General features: G+C 39.6%; 1 protein-coding gene across 1 annotated transcript in view; it reads left to right on the top strand.

The window, feature by feature from the left end:
* Nucleotides 1-1,524: 1,524 nt before the first annotated feature.
* The window catches only part of CDC5L (cell division cycle 5 like), a 39,311-nt gene continuing 22,278 nt past the window's right edge, over nucleotides 1,525-18,557 (top strand). The window contains exons 1-13 of the mRNA XM_082050005.1: nucleotides 1,525-1,697; nucleotides 4,421-4,524; nucleotides 5,679-5,840; nucleotides 6,700-6,827; nucleotides 7,621-7,720; nucleotides 7,967-8,185; nucleotides 9,280-9,424; nucleotides 9,549-9,737; nucleotides 11,496-11,644; nucleotides 14,153-14,315; nucleotides 15,738-15,902; nucleotides 17,513-17,593; nucleotides 17,941-18,186. Of these exons, the coding sequence (XP_081906131.1) occupies nucleotides 1,653-1,697; nucleotides 4,421-4,524; nucleotides 5,679-5,840; nucleotides 6,700-6,827; nucleotides 7,621-7,720; nucleotides 7,967-8,185; nucleotides 9,280-9,424; nucleotides 9,549-9,737; nucleotides 11,496-11,644; nucleotides 14,153-14,315; nucleotides 15,738-15,902; nucleotides 17,513-17,593; nucleotides 17,941-18,186 (1,896 nt within the window). The 5' untranslated portion in view covers nucleotides 1,525-1,652. The remainder of the gene's footprint in view (nucleotides 1,698-4,420; nucleotides 4,525-5,678; nucleotides 5,841-6,699; nucleotides 6,828-7,620; nucleotides 7,721-7,966; nucleotides 8,186-9,279; nucleotides 9,425-9,548; nucleotides 9,738-11,495; nucleotides 11,645-14,152; nucleotides 14,316-15,737; nucleotides 15,903-17,512; nucleotides 17,594-17,940; nucleotides 18,187-18,557) is intronic.

Here is an 18,557-nt window from a genome sequence, read left to right as displayed (position 1 = left end):
GGTTCCCCTCTGTTCATTATGCAATGCATTGCACTTGTGAGGATTGAAAGTGATTCTTGGGCTGCTGAAATTTAAAGGCATACCTGTTTAAAAAAAAGGACGTGGACAGTTCTTAATATTGTTTTTTTCCTAGCTAAAACTGTAGTATTTTTATTCTTGCGGAGTTTTAAGAAAAATCAAAGGCTTCTCTAAACCATACTATGAAGTTTTCTATCTCAACCAAAAAATTCACCTGATTTTCTTCTTGAAGACATCCTGAGTTTGGACAAAATAGTAAAATGTAATAGGAAATCACACTAATGACAAAAACTTGAGTAAATAGCTGTCATTTTATGTGCTATGTAGCTCCTAAATAAGTGAATCAAAGTTAAATGTAGAGTGAAGTAAATGACTCTAGGTGAATAAGGCCATGCTGCAATATGGTTCACCACCAACCAGATGTGGCTAGAATATAAGGAAGGAAATATTATATATATATATATATATTTTAACTTCAGAAAAATTTAAAAAGTGTGGAAGGCCCAGCATTTCTTTATTTCTTTTAAAATAGTAGAAATGGCTGCCAATCCAGTGTCAAGAAATAAGGTGATGAGTGCAATGGCAGCTGGGTGCATTGGTAGCGTTTGTGTTTCAGAATTGATGGTGAAAGAGGCATCGTAGTATCATCTTCCAGCTGCTTTTGCAAACACTGGTAATTATAATTAGTAAGAAAAGCTCCTCAATGGCCTTGTAAAGGATGGAATGGGCAAGTCTTCAGCTGTGAGAAAAATTATTAATTAAATCTTGTAGGGCCTAACAAAAGTACAAGATTTAATGTGTTAAAATCTTTGTGTTACGACATTTGACTACCTCAGTTTTCATTTAGGCTACAGTGCATCCATGTAAACGCATGTTTTTTTCCCAAATTAAGAAAACATACAGTAAATGTAACAATAGTGAAATGTTATTTTCTCCTGCTGTCCCTTCCCCAGTTGTGTTAGTTGGGGAATTTGATGCAACTTATGAGTAGTCACTTATTGCAGCCTTGCAACACTTAATGGGGGCTTAGAAGAAAGATGGGGACAGACTTGTTAGCAGGGCCTGTTGTGACAGGACAAGGAGTGATGGTTTTAAACTAAAGAAGGGGAGATTCAGGCCAGACATGAGGAAGAAATTGCTTACACTGATGGTGGTGAAACACTGTCCCAGGTTGCCCAGAGAGCTGGTGGATGCCTCATCCCTGGAGACATCCCAGGCCAGGCTGGATGGGGCTCTGAGCAACCTGATTTGGGTGAAGATGACCCTGCTCATGGCAGGGGTTGGACTGGATGAGCTTTGAAGTTCCCTTCAACCCAAACTGTCCTGTGATTCTGTGATTTCGGAGCAGGCCCGCGCCCCTCCGCCGTGCGCACCTCCAGCCCACAGGGGGCGGTAGCGCGAAGCGCCTCCCCCAAAACGCCCCACCCGAGGGGCCGCCGCGCCGTCACGTCTGCGCCTGCGCCGCCCTCCCCCCGCGCGGCTGTTACCGTATTCCCTGCGCGCCTGCGCGGAGCGCGCGCCGTGACCGCGAAGGGCGCCTGCGCGGGGTCTGGGCCGGCCCTGCTGAGCCGAGCGGCGTTTCTCGCCTCTCACCCCGTTTTCTCTGCAGGACTCCGAATTCCTTCGCCGCCAAGATGCCGCGGATTATGATTAAGGGCGGTGTGTGGCGGAACACCGAGGTAGGACTCCGATGGCTTTAATCCCCCAGCCCCCCGAGGGCCGGGGCCTTAGCGACTGGTGTTGGGGGGGTGTCCGGCATTAGTGCGCAGGCGCGGGCGGAGGGGTCGTTGTGCGCATGCGTAGGGGAGTCATGTAGTGGGGTGTCTTGTAACAGTGCGGGGGTGGGGGGAGATCTGGGATCTTTCTGGGCCCTCTCCAGCGCGGGATGTGGTGGGTTAAGCCTCTGTGGGCACTGTGCGTCTGGTGGAATTGATTCCTCTGCAGTTTGGGCCTTCATAGAGTAGTTTGGGTTGGAAGGGACCTTCAAAGCTCATGCAGTCAAACCCCTGCCATGAGCAGGGACATCTTCACCCAGATCAGGTTGCTCAGAGCCCAGTCCAGCCTGGCCTGGGATGTCTCCAGGGATGGGGCATCCACCAGCTCTCTGGGCAACCTGGGCCAGTGTTTCACCACCCTCAGTGTAACCAATTTCTTCCTCATGTCTGGCCTGAATCTCCCCTTCTTTAGTTTAAAACCATCACCCCTTGTCATGTCACAACAGGCCCTGCTAAAAAGTCTGTCCCTATCTTTATTCTCAGCCCCTTTTAAGTACTGAAAGGCCACAATAAGGTCTCCCCAGAGCCTTCTTTTCTCCAGGCTGAACAGCTCCAACTCTCTCAGCCTGTCCTCCCAGCAGAACAGCTCTGTCTCTCTGATTGTTATCTTCCTTATCATCCTGAGCCCAAGTGGGCAGAAGTCAGCTTGGTGCTTTTTCTCCTGAAGGCTGCATGTTGGGGAGGACAGGAAGCTCAGCCATGCCTGTGTTCTGTCTCTGCCTCCTGGAGAAACTGTCTCTTGGAGAAAATGCCTGGGCAGTGTTGTCCTCCGAGCTGCCCCTTTTGTAGGCTGGAGTGTGTCTTATACTGCATAGGTAGGGTTTTTATTCTCTAGGTGTAGGAGGGGGCTGGAAACTCTTACCCTTAAAGACCTTTCGAAATGTGGTAATGGTGAAGATGGATATGGACTCATCACCTGCAGCCCAGAGTGCTTTGTGCACAGAAATATATGTACTGTTCAAAAAAGAGCAAAAAAAACCCACCTCTCTGTCCCAATTTTGCCACTGAATGCTTTCAGAACTGCGAGTGATCATGCAAAATACAGTAATAACACCAGAAATCAAGGGTGTCAGTTTTATTAGGTGGCATGTTTAAAGCAAAATGAGGTACCCGACACTGTTAAATCCAGAACTCTGCCACTTTATACTTTGGATGCTGCACAAGTACCTAGTTCCAAAAGGCAGTAAGAAAAATTAATGGAAGATAAATGTACTGTGTGCTGCATTTTCTTTTAAGCCCTTTTAACATATCAGCTGTGTGCCAGGAGGCAGCTGAATTGGGGATCAGCAGGGGACAGGAAGAACCACCATGTCCTTACACTACTCTTATGATCTTCCATAATTGACTGATTTTGATGACTGTTAAGAGAAACAACAACGGGTTAAATAGGTCATTTTTTCACCCATTTCTGTGTACCAGAGATGAAATATCTCTTTTTGGTGCTATTTTTTGATTAACATTTTGATTTTGTATACAACACAAAAATTACAGAAAATGGAACCAGGTGTATCAGGTCATTAGGAAAATGACCAGTTACTTGCAAGAAAAAAAGCCATCAATGTGGCTTCAGCGTGCTATATAACATCAAGTAAGTTTTTAAAAAGCAAGGATTTATTATTTCTTTCTCAATAGAAATTACATGACTTGTTTCCTGTAGCAGCTCAAGCCAGAGCTCATCGCCAGTAGACAGTTAAAGCTGCTGTTTGCTCTGGGAGGTGTCTGTGCCAGACAGAGCATCTGTCCTTGATTCACGTGTTCTGTGCAGCTAAGTAGATTCTGAACACAGCTACAAGTGCTTGCTGGATACAGAAGTGGAACGTCTGTGGTTGACAGGGCTGCAAGAATAGCTTTGATGCATTTAAAATACCACTTTCTGACCTGTCAGGAAACCAGAAATAACAAAACCACTTATCTGCGGGGAAGGGATTGATGGATGGATTGACAGACAGTTGATAGGACTTCTGGCTTTTGATCACGTCTCAGTGCACGCTTTGACATAAATGAACAACTTGGCTCCCAAGCTGGATTCATTACATTTTTTTTTCTCCCAGAAGTTTATAAGCTTTGGGATCAGGGCTTTTGGAGGTTACATTCTTAACAATGAATTGATTTATTTTAAGATTTGCTTGTTAAAGAGAACTTAGTATAAACTTCCTTTATTTTTGTGATATTTTTAACAGCCTGTTGCATTGTCAGATAAATATTCCATTTGCATTGAAATATGAAAAGAAGTTTAATATTATGGTATTGCTTAAAACAAGCTCACCAGAAGTATCTCTGATTTTTGTTTTTTTTTCCAAACGTTGTGTCATTACCAGACAAACACCTCCCTACCTCCTTGCCTTTAAAAACTGTGCATTAGAAAGCATTGAAAATGATAGTATTGGAAGTTCTGTTGGATCTGTGAAGTAAGCCACAGTAATTATCACTTATCTTTTTCATTTTACTGATTTAATTGGTCTTTAAGATACAGATCATCATTCATCTTGAGCATGTGCCATGCTCTTTCCACTGAGTCAGCCCGTTACATGAAATATACCATGCTCTCTGCTTGAGCTCAGACTTTCTCTTTTGCCAGTGCTTATGATCCATAACAATTTTGTTGTTTGTTTTTTTTGTTCTTCAAGGATGAAATTCTGAAAGCAGCTGTGATGAAATATGGCAAAAACCAGTGGTCACGGATCGCTTCTTTGTTGCACAGAAAATCAGCGAAGCAGTGCAAAGCCAGATGGTGAGAAGTGCCATGTCTGGGAATATGAGATTCATAATTAGTGGGAATTTAGAAATTACCACAGATTAATTTATGTCCACAGGGGAACAATAGTTTTAAGGTTGTTTGATTTCTGCTGTTGTGGATATTTCAAATTCCTATTGCTTGAAAGTAATTGAACAAAAGTAGATGAATGTTCTCTTTACCGGTGACTGCAGTGTTAGCAAATACAGGATCACTTAAAATTGTGTACATGATTTTTTTTTTCTCTGTATTTACACATTTTAACCACTGAGCATTACCAGTGAAGTAAAATTGTATGATATTAATCTCTCTTACAGATCATTTTCTCATTTGTCATAATGAGAATTTGTCTTGAGGCTAAATGTTTAGAAATTGCACTGTGCAATTTCATTTTATATAAGAAAATATAAGTTTAAAAAGGCTGCAAATACATGCAATACGAATCTATTTGAGAATCAGACTTAGTTTCTCAAGTACTGAACTGCACATATTTATTAGAATATTTCCGTATAAAGGTAACAATACTGGCACAGATAAAGATTAATAAGATAATAGCTGAAGGGTCCAGACCAAACAAATCTACCATTTCTGGACCTTTAACTGTTGTGATTTTTACTTTTTCTGGATTAATTTTCAGAGTCCCTACTTTGCCCGAGTAGAGATGAGGAAAGGAAGGGGAGACAGTACTGTTTAAAAAAGTGATGGATAAATAGTACATTTTAAAGCTCAAATATTTATGTAAAAAATACTCTGGAGTAATATCCTTTTGTACAGAAAAAAAAACTTATGTGAAATTTGTGTGACAAGATTTTGAAATGTCATTGTGATGATGGCCTCGAGTTGCACCAGGGAAGGTTCAGATTGGATATAGGGAAACATTTCTTCATGGAAGGGGCTGTCGGGCATTGGAACAGGCTGCCCAGGGCAGTGGCAGAGTCACCATCCCTGGAGGGGTTTAAAAGATGTTTAGACGAGGTTCTTAGGGACGTGGTTTAGTGCTAAAGTTAGGTTATGGTTGGACTCGGTGATCTTAGGGGTCTTTTCCAACCAAAATTATTCTATGATTTGAGTCAGTGCTGTTCTGAATTAATTCAAGGTAAATCAATGGATAGCTTGGAACTGTCTTCCTTAATTTCTTAACTTTTTAACAGGTACGAATGGCTGGACCCGAGCATCAAAAAGACAGAATGGTCCCGAGAAGAAGAGGAGAAACTGTTGCACCTGGCCAAGCTCATGCCAACCCAGTGGAGAACCATCGCCCCAATTATTGGGAGAACTGCTGCACAGTGTTTGGAACACTATGAATTTCTGCTGTGAGTTACTGTTTTCCTTGAGGTGCATACCAGGAAAATCTGTGGAGTTTGTTGTAGTGATTTGTCATTCCCTTTTTCCATGGTGCTGAGGTCTGGTGGTTTCAAGCTGACCAAGTTGTTTTGTAAGCAAGTCCTCCAGGACTGTTACTTTTCAGTTCATATGTTTAGCCTGAAAGAAGCTCCTGATACATGGGAGAGCAGGTTTGAATAGATGCAGGTACATATTTTTTTGCTTCTGGTCATTCTGGCTAGAGGGTTGTCAAGGTTGAAACTTTTTATGGGCTTTGTTTTCAGATTTATTTGGGTATTTTTTGACTGTCTGATCAGCATGGCTGAGTGTGTGAGAGGGGAAAAAAACAGACATACAGACATAAAACACATCTTTTTGAAATGGCTTAATGTTTGTCCATCATCTCTGTATGCTACAGGTGGTTTATGTAGGCTCTCAGAAGGAAAGTGCTGTTTTCCCTGTGAGCCTTCTTAATTCTGGTGTGATTGCTTGAGTATAAAAGCATAATGGGAAACCCTGACTTCTTCATTTTGTCACACTGCTTGAATTCTAGTCCTTACTGTTCATTACTCGAGTTCTCTACCATTAGGTTTGTCAATGTTGTATTTGATATAATATGGTTTTAATATAATACTGTGTTGGCTTCTTTCTCTTGTCTAATTTAAGATTATGTAACTGTACCATGTTCATGAATCATTTCTGCAGTAATCATGTAACAAGTGTAATGTGTGTTACATAGTAGAAGGTTACTTTTTTGATCGATTTTTGGGGACATTTGAGGGGTGGTTATTCTGAGCCTGAGGGAAAGTAGAAGAGCCAGTTGTGACATACATACAATGTGTTTTTTAGGGACAAAGCTGCTCAGAGAGACAATGAGGAAGAAACTGCTGATGATCCTCGGAAACTTAAACCTGGAGAAATTGATCCAAATCCAGAAACCAAACCAGCCAGACCAGATCCTATTGACATGGATGAAGGTAAGATAAGAGGTTTTTTACTGTTTTTGACAGAAATCTGATCACTTTGTTTTTTTCCTTCTTACGCAGGCTCTGTACCCTGGGTTTCTTTTGTCTTTTTTCTCCACCCTCTGATCATTTTTTTCTTGCAGGTTTTGTCTTATTCTGTATCTGGCTAGTTAGTTATACTTTTCCAGTCTTCCTTGGTGTGTTCCCTACCTTCTAATCTGTCTTAATCATCTCTTACTGTGACTGACCTTTGCTTTGACAACTACTCTGCTTGTTTGCATTCGTATTTCTGGATTTTTGTCTTTTTCAGTCAGCTCACACCTTCCTTGCACATAGCAATAATATGAACTCAAAAATGAACACTGCTAAAATTCCATGAATAGACCAGCAGTGTTTTTTGAATAGTCACATGTTCACAAATATAGCACTCTTGGATCTGGATGTAAATGAAATTAACAAGTTCTCTAATATAGTACTCACAATGAATATGTGAATGAAATTATAATTTCATTAGTGTGGTCAATTTGCCTCTTTATGTATATATTTTGATTCGCTGTAGATATTAGTAGAATTTCTTCCAACATTAGGTATTTTTTTTTCTTAAAGTTTAAATTTCATCTGACCAATGATTTAGGAAACATATTGGAGCAACTTGGAGAAAACTGGTTTAGCGGTTGTGCAGAATGCCTGTGAAAGCATTGATTCATTCAGCTTTAAGGATTACTTTCTGATCGTACTGTCACTTTTTCCATTACTCCCATCTTTAAGTGCAAATTCGTAGCTCTATTTATCTGTACTATTGCAGATGAACTTGAAATGCTGTCTGAAGCTAGAGCTCGTCTGGCTAATACGCAGGGAAAGAAGGCCAAAAGAAAAGCAAGAGAGAAGCAGCTGGAAGAAGCCAGGTAAGCTTATGCTTAGTTTCACATACTGGGAGTATTTTATTGACTCTGTAGCTTTTATAATGTGTAAAGTCAGGCACAGACTTAAATCAGACTTTTTGATAGTCACTTGTGAGAAGAACTTCATTTTTCTTTAAATATGTCAAGCCCTATGACAGCACCAACTGATTAAAGTAGCGCCAGATCTTAGGTTACAGGAACCACCTGTAGTTATGCGCTTTAAATCACATAATGTTACCGTTTCTGTAGACGTCTTGCTGCTCTCCAGAAAAGACGAGAACTTCGGGCTGCTGGAATTGAGATTCAGAAGAAAAGAAAAAAGAAGAGAGGCGTGGATTATAATGCAGAAATTCCATTTGAAAAGAAGCCTGCCCCTGGTTTTTATGATACATCAGAGGAAAACTACCAGTCCCTTGATGCAGATTTCAGGAAGCTACGTCAGCAAGACCTGGATGGAGAATTAAGATCGTAAGTGTGTGTTATACTAAGGAGGGAACAGTATATTTGAAAAAATACCCCCATACTTATGAGTCCTGGAAATGTCTGAAATACAACATGGGCAGGAGTTGTATTTTCCTTGGGACAGATTCGAGTTCAGGTTGCTTCTGCCTTTTCAGTCTTCTTTATTTTTTACCTTTCTAAAAATCTGATTGTCCTTTTTTTCCCATACAAATGAAGTTCTTCATGTACGTTCTTGCTCTTTAATTAGAAATCTTCAGTTTCTTGAGGTTCATTTTCTTTTAGCAGTAGATTTGCTTGTGTATTTGCAGTCCTTTCTCCAAGTCCTAACATTACTGAGATTGCTTACAGGAGTAGATTTTGCCTGTCGTAGTATTACTTTTGCTGGAATTGTTCTTAAGTAGAATCTCCCTAAATGGTTAACTTCTCCCCCTCCCCCCAAAAATCCCCAAACATGCAGCTGAGAATTTAAATGCCCATCTTCATCATGAGCACTATGGTACATATTTAATTGTACAATTGCATTTCCCACTACTTCTGCCAGCTGCTTTGAACTGAGAGAGTTTGGTTTGTTAGCTTATGATCTAATTGATTCTTTCTTTATTGCTCTTAGTTCAGAGGGCCTGGCAGAAGCTTCAGCCTGAAGCTTATGATTTTACAGGCAGTTTGAAGACAATATCATTTTTATTAAATATTGAAGAGAAATTGGTTCGCATGTCCCACAGAAAATGTTTGTCTTCTCTTAGCAGCTGCTGGAGAAAAAGGGACTGTTCGTGTGCTCTGATTCTTGCTATCTAAATTTTTAGACTGACTTTTTTTTCTTGCTCCCGTGACCCAGCTAATTGTAGCTGAAGCAACCACCTGTTGCCTAATGCCAGAATTCAGAAGCTTTATACTGCCTGGTGGGTTCTGCTGCAGGATCTGCAGACCAGATGTAATCGCTTAACTTCTGCACCACAAGTTGGTTCACCCTTCCTGCAACATATTTTATTTCAGCATATCTAACCTTTGATCAGGGTACAGGCTTTTTGCTCTTTGCTTGTTTCTTTTACTTTGTAGCTGCTCCGTGTGTTCTAAAATGATTCTCTTATCCATAATGACAGTGAAAGGGAAGGAAGGGAGCGCAAAAAAGACAAACAACATATGAAACGGAAAAAAGAGTCAGACTTGCCTTCAGCTATTCTACAGACCAGTGGAGTGTCAGAATTTACCAAAAAAAGAAGTAAACTAGTGCTTCCAGCTCCTCAGGTAAGCTGTTCATTGATCAATAAATGACTTACAAGGCCAAAGCCAGTCAGTGTTTTCTGTTTTATCAAGTGAATCTCGTGGTTGTGTTTTACCTTACTATGCCTTGGAATTTTCTCTTTTAAAGATATCTGATTCAGAACTTGAAGAAGTTGTAAAAGTAGGCCAGGCAAGCGAGATTGCACGCCAGACTGCTGAGGAATCTGGAATTACAAACTCTGCTTCCAGCACTCTTCTGTCTGAATACAACGTGACCAACAGCAGCATAGCACTAAGGACTCCCAAAACTCCAGCAGCACAAGACAGGATCCTGCAGGTACTGTATCAACGTACAGAACGGGCTTTTAGTTTTAGTGCCAGCAGTCAACTGAAGAGAAGGTGTAAGTACCATAGAGGCATTCCTTAGATTATGTGTAGTGCTGGGCTTTCAGAGAATCATTTCGGTTGGAAGAGACTCTCAGGATTATTGAGTCCAACCATAACCTAAACTAACTCTAGCACTAAACTATGTCCCTAAGAACCTCGTCTAAATGCCTTTTAAAGACCTCCAGGGATGGTGACTCCACTACTTCCCTGGGCAGCCTGTTCCAATGCCTGGCAATCCTTTCCAGGACGAAATTTTTCCTAATATACAACATAAGCCTCCTCTGGTACAACTTGAGGCCATTTTCTCTTGTCCTATCCCTTGCTACTTGGCAGAAGAGGCCAAACCCCTCCATGCTACAACCTCCTTTCAGGTAGTTGTAGACAGCGAGAAGGTCTCCCCTCAGCCTCTTTTTCTTCAGCCTAACAGCCCCAGTTCCCTCAGTTTGAACTGACTGTTGATCTCGAGGACACACTGAAAGGCGTAGAAGCAGATCCGCCACTTTCTGATCAGTTGTCATCATGCTTCAAAACACTACAACACTTTCTTGTTGTATTATATATTGTGTGCAACTTTTAGTATTAGCCGTTATCCTGGTGTCCTATATAATTTTCCATTGTCTTAGGTACCTCTCAGCATCCGAGATGTATACAGCGTTCATGGCCTTAAAACTATGTCTTTTATGTTGTTTCCTACTTAGTTTTGCTGTTCAGCTTTTATTTCAGTGAACAAGAAGTAATAACTACAACAATGCAATAATATTTCTCTAGCACTTCATTGGCTTGAAACCACTGAAGACAAAGACTGTCAAAAACCTACCTTTGCAATTTCTGAATTATATTTGTGTTACGCTGACTATGTGAGCATCTGGGTTCTTTCAGAAACTGATAATGTTGGGTAACGTTTTGTTGAGTGGGGAAATAACTAAATGAAATCAGTGCAGCTGGTGTGTAAAACAAACAAATAAAACTCCACCCCAAAACAAAAAAACCCCATATGTGTTGATAATTAGCTGTATTTCAACAGTTTTGTGAGAGGAGAGAAGAGTATGTTGCTGACTGTGCAGATGATGTGTCTGTGCAGTGTTTGCACTCTGACATCCCATGTGTTGCAGGATTATGCATATACATAGCTCCCTAGATGGATTAGTAGTCTTCTATGAAGATAACTGCTATGTGCAGTTTCAGAGTGCCTTAATTCTTCATTGTGAAAAGGAAAAAGAAAAGAAGAAATAAGGGGGTATTCATAAAAACCCCATTTGAGTCATAGACCAGAAAACAGTGACCATCTCTTTTGGAATGTTCTCTTTGAAGTGTGTTTTAGATAAACTTAATTGATGTTGAATTTCAGAGTGTAATTGTGCCATCCCCTCTGAGAATCAGGATCCTTAGGATGACTTGAGTATTCAGTTACTAATAAATTTTGCAGATTTGTGGAGTCTAGCAAAATGAAGGAAAGTGAAACATTAAGCAACCCACTCATTTTTGCAACTACAATTTGTATTTTACTGGAAATAAAGATTAAAATCCCATTCAGTGGCACAGTTGGGTTTGTAAATACCAGTGTATGGGTGTTACAGTTAAGAAGTATTAAATATTTTCCACAAACTGAAAGTCAAATAACTCTTCAGCTGTTCTTACTGCTACTGAATCTGTTAAAGATTTAGAGTGTGACTGTAAAAGTCTTAGCGATGTGTTGTCTGTTCTACAGGAAGCGCAGAATTTGATGGCTCTGACAAATGTGGATACCCCCCTGAAAGGAGGTCTTAACACTCCCTTGCATGAAAGCGACTTTTCGGGTGTAACACCACAGAAACAGGTTGTTCAGACACCAAATACTGTGCTTTCCACACCCTTCAGGTAAAGCTGACTCTTTTTCTTCTGGGTGATTGGCTGGGCATGTGGTGGTGTTTAGACCAAGCAGATTGCAGTGTGTGAAACAGAAAGTTATGGTCAGTGCTTTAAAGCAAATTTCAACTCGCTTTTATTAACATTTCAAGGCCTTGTTGTACAACTTTTTCCTTCTGTGTCTTTCACAAGCTTAGCCACATCACCTATATTTGTACAGTCTATAGCTCACTGGAGTTTTGGTCCAAAGTGAAGTTTTCTGTGGTCTGAAGCAATATAAATTATACCAAAGTAATACAGGAGTATAAATAGTAAGGTGGAGTGTCATTCTGTATGCAGATCCTGGCCTTTCCAAAGTATTACCTCTGAGTCAAAGGTGTGGGAGCTCCCAGAGCCAAACCCACACTGAATTAGGAAAAGCTGGAGTAAATATTTTACAAGCCGTATATAGCCAAAATAAAATATTTCTTATATTGCCAATCTAAATAGTATGGAATTGCTGGTTTAACTCTTACAGTGAGTCCTAAATAAATACATCACACAAATGCCAAATACCATACGGCTAAAAAATATTACACTTGGTACATTTTCTCTGTCAATTTTTTCAGCTTAGGTTCTAATTTTACTTGTATCATGCTAGTAGGAAAAGTGGAGAATGAAAGAAAAAGGACCTTTATGGCAGCTTTTCAAAAGCAGCTTTATTTTGTTGTTTAAAAGCTATGTGCAAAAGCCCTGCTCTTCTAATTGGATCCACATAAATGAATCCTTTTCTGTAGATCTGTTGGCGTCAGTGTGGTGCAGAATGAATGTAGAGTTTTGCCTGGAGTGATCTGGCTGTTCATTTGGGTTATTTGACATGAAAAAATGTAAATACATAGGTGGTACCTATGTAGCACCTTGGCTTGCTTGCAGAAATGCTCTATCAGTGTGAAAATCCAAGACGTTGAGCAGAGAGAAAAAAATCCTTCAAGTGGTTAAAAATCAATAAAGGGAAGCCATATCTTCTTACAGAGGCAGAGTATTGAAACCAGAGCCATCATCTTATTATTGAGGCCAAAAGAGCAAATATTTAAGTACACCTTTTTTTATTTGATGGTTTGAAATGTGTAATATGTTGATGCAAGGTTTTTAGGGAAGTTGTTGCCTTTAGTGTGGGTGGGTTTTGTTTTCTCTGTGTCCTAGTTATAAGAATTTTCTTAAAAGGTAACGAAGTTGACAATTCTAATAGGGTTTTTAAACACTGCATGGCCCTGAGAGAGCTAGGGAAAAACAACCTGCTTACTCAAAATTTGTTTCTTCTGGAAAGAGTCTCAAAACTTTTTCTGCTAGTATAATCAACAAAGTAAATATATCTTATTAAACATTCATTTGAAACCATAAAAATTCATTTCGCTGTTTGGGTTTTTTTTTTTTGTGGCTGTCATCCTGCAAATGTTATTGCTGGTATTTGTTATAATAAATGAGAATTCATGAAAAATCGGTCAACAACTTCAGGCAAGAGGAAAATATCCCTTGTGTCTCACAGGAAATAATATCCAGGAAATAGGTCACTGTTGTATCTCTTAAAAGAGGCCCAGTAGTTTGTGTCAGGCCATATGTACAATCCCGTTTATTCACCATTATGGCATCTTACTGGCACTACAGAATTACATTAACTAGTAGTGGAAATAATGGATTAAATAGTCTTGTTCAGTCTGTCTCTGCCACAGTTATTTTCTACAACACACATACTTGTCATTGCTGTTGGAAAATATTTACATAGGTGTAGATGAGTGCCATAACATAGTCTTTTTTTTCTAAAAGTTCTTCCCAACCATGAGACATTTATCAGTTTATTATTAACATCACTATGTGAAACCTCATTGTAAATTTGCAACAGAAAACTTGTGACTCTATCCAAGAGAATGTCTGCACACCTTTCATGTATTAAGTTATTGGGACAGAGAACAATATTTCTTCCTAGTCTAGAGGAGAAGCTACTGAGGTCCACAAAATCTAAGACTTAATCCATCTTGCCTAACCGTAGGTGCTTAAAAGTAATTATGATAATGTAATCACCACTTCAATAATCAGTGAAAGCAAAGAGGCATCTTCAGAGTGATTCATTCAATTGTAAGGTGAGGCAGCTGTTAAACCAGATGAATTTAGAGTGAATGACTTGCCACAGGTGGTGGGGAAATCAGACCTTGCAATTAAATCCTAATTACTGTATCCCAAAATAGTGCCTGGTGGTTACACCTTCTCTTAAAAAATAGCAGTGAGAGTTTATGTTGATGTAGTTCCCAAAACTTACCGTAATGACTTGCCTAGATAGATTTCAGCTTGACAGGTCCTTGATTGCACCTCGACAAGTTTAAACAATTTATCTTTTGAATTCTTCTAATTGCATATTACAGTTTCCCTGCCTCTCATGCAAATAATCCATATTAGTAACGGTATTTATATATTTTTTGCAGCATTCAGACTTTGGAAAATAGACATCTTTAGGAAAGAAAATGATTGTATCTGCATTTTCTCTAGAACACCTTCTCAAGGGCCAGAAGGCTTAACTCCTCGTGGAGGACTAACTCCTAAAGCTGTGGTTGGTACAACTCCTGGCAGAACTCCGCTGCGTGATAAACTGAACATCAACCCAGAAGAAGGAATGGCAGATTACAGTGACCCATCTTACGTGAAACAAATGGTAAGAAGTGCTTAACAAGTGGATATCCGTGTTCTATTAATTTTTCAGGATTTTTAATTCTTACCTCCTGAACAGAATTTTATTTTATAATAAATGCAAGTGTTATTTCTACCACTTGTGTATGAATCTCTACTCATCACCTGATAAATCTTTATTGGAAAGAACAGAAATCTTGCCACTTAGAACAACTTTCGGTGTGCTCCGTAAAAACACTCTGAAGTTATTTGTCAAAGAAGACCTAGTTAAATTTCAGTCCTTCTTGTATCTTTGAAGCTGAGCGGGAAATATATCTTAAGGATTCATTTTTCTTGCAACCCTACGCAGCTCTCAAATCCCTCATCACCTTGGCTTCCCGATTTACCTACAGGACCTTTTCATCAGTCTCTCCTGTTGACAACATTGAGCTAAAGGAGTTGAATTTTTGCTGTTAGGAGCACTGGATTTTGAGATGTCTAGTAATCTGAGTCACATCCAGGCTCTTTCATCACCTTTGGCAACAGATGTTTCCATTCTTGGAAATTCAGCCAGATGTACCCTGCCAATTAGGCATGGTCTAATATATACCACGGTATGTGGTATAAAAGGGCATATACTTAATGGGTAGCACCTTGGGAACTCCTTTTATGTGACTGATTCTGCAGCCTTAACTGTGGCTTTGGGTATCTCCCACCAGAGCTATTGACATTTTTCTTCTTGGGCTAGCTAAGGAGATCTGCTTCAAGTTTTTGGCATGTTCATCTTGCAAAAAATAACTCAAATACAGAACTTCAAGTTTCCTCTTAGCTTGAAGAACAAGATGTATTTGATGTCCTTATACTTTGGTTCTGTCTTAGCCTTCTTATAGTAAAAAGGTGCTTTGCTGCTAGAAGGAAAATTGAAGCGTCAGTTTCCTGATGGACTCCACTGGTTTCCACATCTGGTGCTGTTTGTGTTTTCATACTGTGCCACAATCTTCAGATTTGGGAGCAGCTGCAAGGAAAGAAAATATCCCAATTGCAAATACCTCTGTGTCCACCAACAGCGTGGACACACATTTTCACATATTTTCAGTCTCTTTGAAGGTGTTCATGTGAATCTCCACTGTTGTAGTGAAGCTACTGGGAGGCAAAGGTGCCGTGCTGTTGTTTCACTTGAGTATTTCAGCCTGTTTGAAGATTTCATTAGCTTTTTTTAAGAAAGCTGCATGCTAGTTTTTAGCATCAGAGAATTCCTGTGCTTAATAATCCATAAACTCTGGGGTGGGGCGTCTGTAGGCCCAGCTGGGTTAGTAACATGGCACTTTGTCAGGCTTCCGAAGATTTTGTTTCTGTTGGCTTTGTAGCAGACTAAGATTACCAGATTATGTTGGTTGTGTATTGTTTGTGTCTGTTAATGTAGATGGCTGGAATTTGATTGTATTGCACCTTTGCGTTATTTCAACAGGAGAGAGAATCTCGTGAACATCTGCGCCTCGGCCTCATGGCCCTTCCTGCTCCAAAGAACGACTTTGAGATTGTTTTACCCGAAAATGCAGAAAAAGAACTTGAGGAACATGAAGTAGATGAAACCTTTGTCGAAGATACTGCTGATATAGATGCCCGCAAGCAGGTAGGTGTGTGTGTGGATAGTGCCTCTTATTTAAAATAAAATATGTTCCTTGTATGGTTCCCATAGTTTCATACCTGTTTAGTGGAAGTGGTGCAGCTTCTACAGAGTAACATAGGAAAACGTACATGTTTTCTCTGCTGCCTCAGAGTACACACACAGAGGCTAAAGCGGTTTTCTCTCTGAACCCTTTTCTTAATTTGTTAATGTTATGTACCACATCATTTTCTACAATGAAGTCTCTTAAGACTATGTAAGCCCTAGATCCTGCATCTGTCTGCCTAAATGTAGTATAATTAAAAGCATTTATCTACAGAGGCACGTGTTTGATTTTAAGTACGTGAGAATTGTGGTTTTACCTTTTTTTTTTTGAATTTCAGGTTATTCTCAAGGTTAAAAGTTACTATTTGTGAAATGTGTGTATATTGGGTACATACAGATTAAGGCAGGTTGGTAGCACGCCGATAGAAATCTGCCATGCAGTGAATTGGTGCCTTTTGTATGGCCTGTACCACAGGTCATACAGCTGATTTGTGAATGGGTCCCTGTATTTTTCATTTGCTTTGTTTCAGAATCAAGGAAGGCTGGATAAAGTGCTAGCTTAAATTTTGCTGGTTAAATAGCTGTACTAGCCAGTAATTAGAGACAGTTTAATTTTTTTCCAATTAAAAGAACAGTCTCTTTTCCATTTATTACTTATCCTAATTTGTGTGATGCAAATCTGTTTTTATTATACCTTCAAATAAAAGTTCTTTTGAGTTCAGAGGGGTTTTTGCCAATGCCTGTGCTTTGACAAGTGAACAAAGTATTTTAAAAAAAATGCTGTGCTGTGTTATCTTCTAATTTGATAAGCATTTCCCTGAATTTGTTTCCTAGCATGTTCCGTTTGTGGAGAAGCACATTCTGTACATTCATATGTCTGTCTCCTGCACACATGCACAGACTTGACATAAATAAAGATAATTTATGTGCGTAGAATAGAGAAAAGAATTTGAGTTGTAATATCACACAAGAGAACAGCATCCTGCCTTTCAAATGAAGGCATGACATGGCTGGGATTAGAAAACGGAATATCTTTATCATAATTCCTGAAGTTTTAGGCAGCACTGCCTTCTCATGCTATTTATTACGTGAAAGTGGAATGTAAGGAGAAGTCTCATGTTTTCACTCTTTCACAAATGTTTTAGAGAAGTAGTTACTTTATGTCATAGAAGAGGACAAACAGAGTCCTGTCTGCGAATTCACGAGTCTGTCCTTTCCTGGTGGATTTTCTGTCTGGAGAATTAGAGCAGATGTCAGAATCGATGTGGAGAAATTTTTAAAGAACAAGCTCTGCTGGGGCTGAGGCTGAAGGACAATTTGATGGCTGTAAATAACTTTTTGGGTATCTCTCCTCTTAGTGTGCTGTGCTCTTGTGGTTTACTTCAGAGGTAGTAAATTATGTCATCACGTAGAGAGTGGCTTGTTGTTTGGCTCTGGCTTCATAACGTGAAGTCTTGATACTTTAAGGAATCTTTGGTGCAGTAATCAATTAGTTTTTATATCATCTACATTTGTAGAAAGCATCTGATTGTATTTTAGTAGCAGGTGTAACACTCAGCTTGTCTGTCTAGGCTCTCCGAGACGCAGAGCGTGCAAAGGAGCTGAAGAGAATGCACAAAGCTGTTCAGAAGAATCTACCGCGGCCCTCAGAAGTAAGTGGAAACAAAATGCACTTTTAAGGAAAAAAGAATTAGAAATAAAGCTTTTAATCGTTATAGGAAGAAATGCAGTCTAAGTAGATCATGAGAGAATGAATTATTTGATTTCAGCCTTACAGGAAACTTTCACAGCAAGATGGTCAAGAGATACTTCATATGCACAAATGAAAGAACAGTTGGGTGTTCAGGTTGCTCTGCGTGTTGCACTGCAAGGGATTTTGGGACCTGTTCTGCATGGTTTAGCTGATATATATAATACATTTTCACATGGAGGTATATAAATTTAATATGATCTTTGGTGTATATGAAGTTTTTAATCTCTTTTTTTCATTCCCGGGCAGGTTAATGAAACAATACTGAGACCCTTAAATGTGGAACCACCTCTGACAGACTTGCAGAAGAGCGAAGAGCTAATAAAGAAAGAGATGATTACTATGCTTCATTTTGATCTTTTACACCACCCGTTTGCAGAACAGCCTAGTAATAAGAAGGGGAAAGGCCCAGGGTTTGGAAGCAACAATGCAGAACACATGGCTTACTTGGAACAAAATCCTTATGAGAAGTTCTCCAAAGAGGATCTTAAGAAGGTGAGAGTTGTATGGCCTAATTACCAGTCACGTGATTAATGTCTCTTTATGTCGTGGTCCTGTAATCTTTCAAAAAAAGGCGGTTTCAAGCCTGCACAGAATTTAGTTGGGAGATCCTCAGGGGGTTGTATGAAGAGATGTAAGGATCATATAAGTGCACATTCTCTTTTTTGTGAGCTAATGTTAATCAAGGCACTCAACGGAATGATGAGATGTGGTATTTGTCCAAAGATGCTGTCTTTTAGATACTACTTTGAATGTGTTGTGATTGCTTATCATTTGAAGTAAGGCAGGAGCTATAATATCCAGACAGTTACCAAGTTCTACTTTTCTGTTTCTGGAAATTGATGTTAAACTGTTGAGACTTTTAA

Source organism: Streptopelia decaocto, assembly GCF_964273445.1.
Source record: "Streptopelia decaocto genome assembly, chromosome: 3".
In the NCBI taxonomy this organism is placed as follows: Eukaryota; Metazoa; Chordata; class Aves; order Columbiformes; family Columbidae; genus Streptopelia; species Streptopelia decaocto.
Note: the sequence above shows the minus strand (reverse complement) of the source record. Positions and strands in the feature narration are given on the sequence as shown.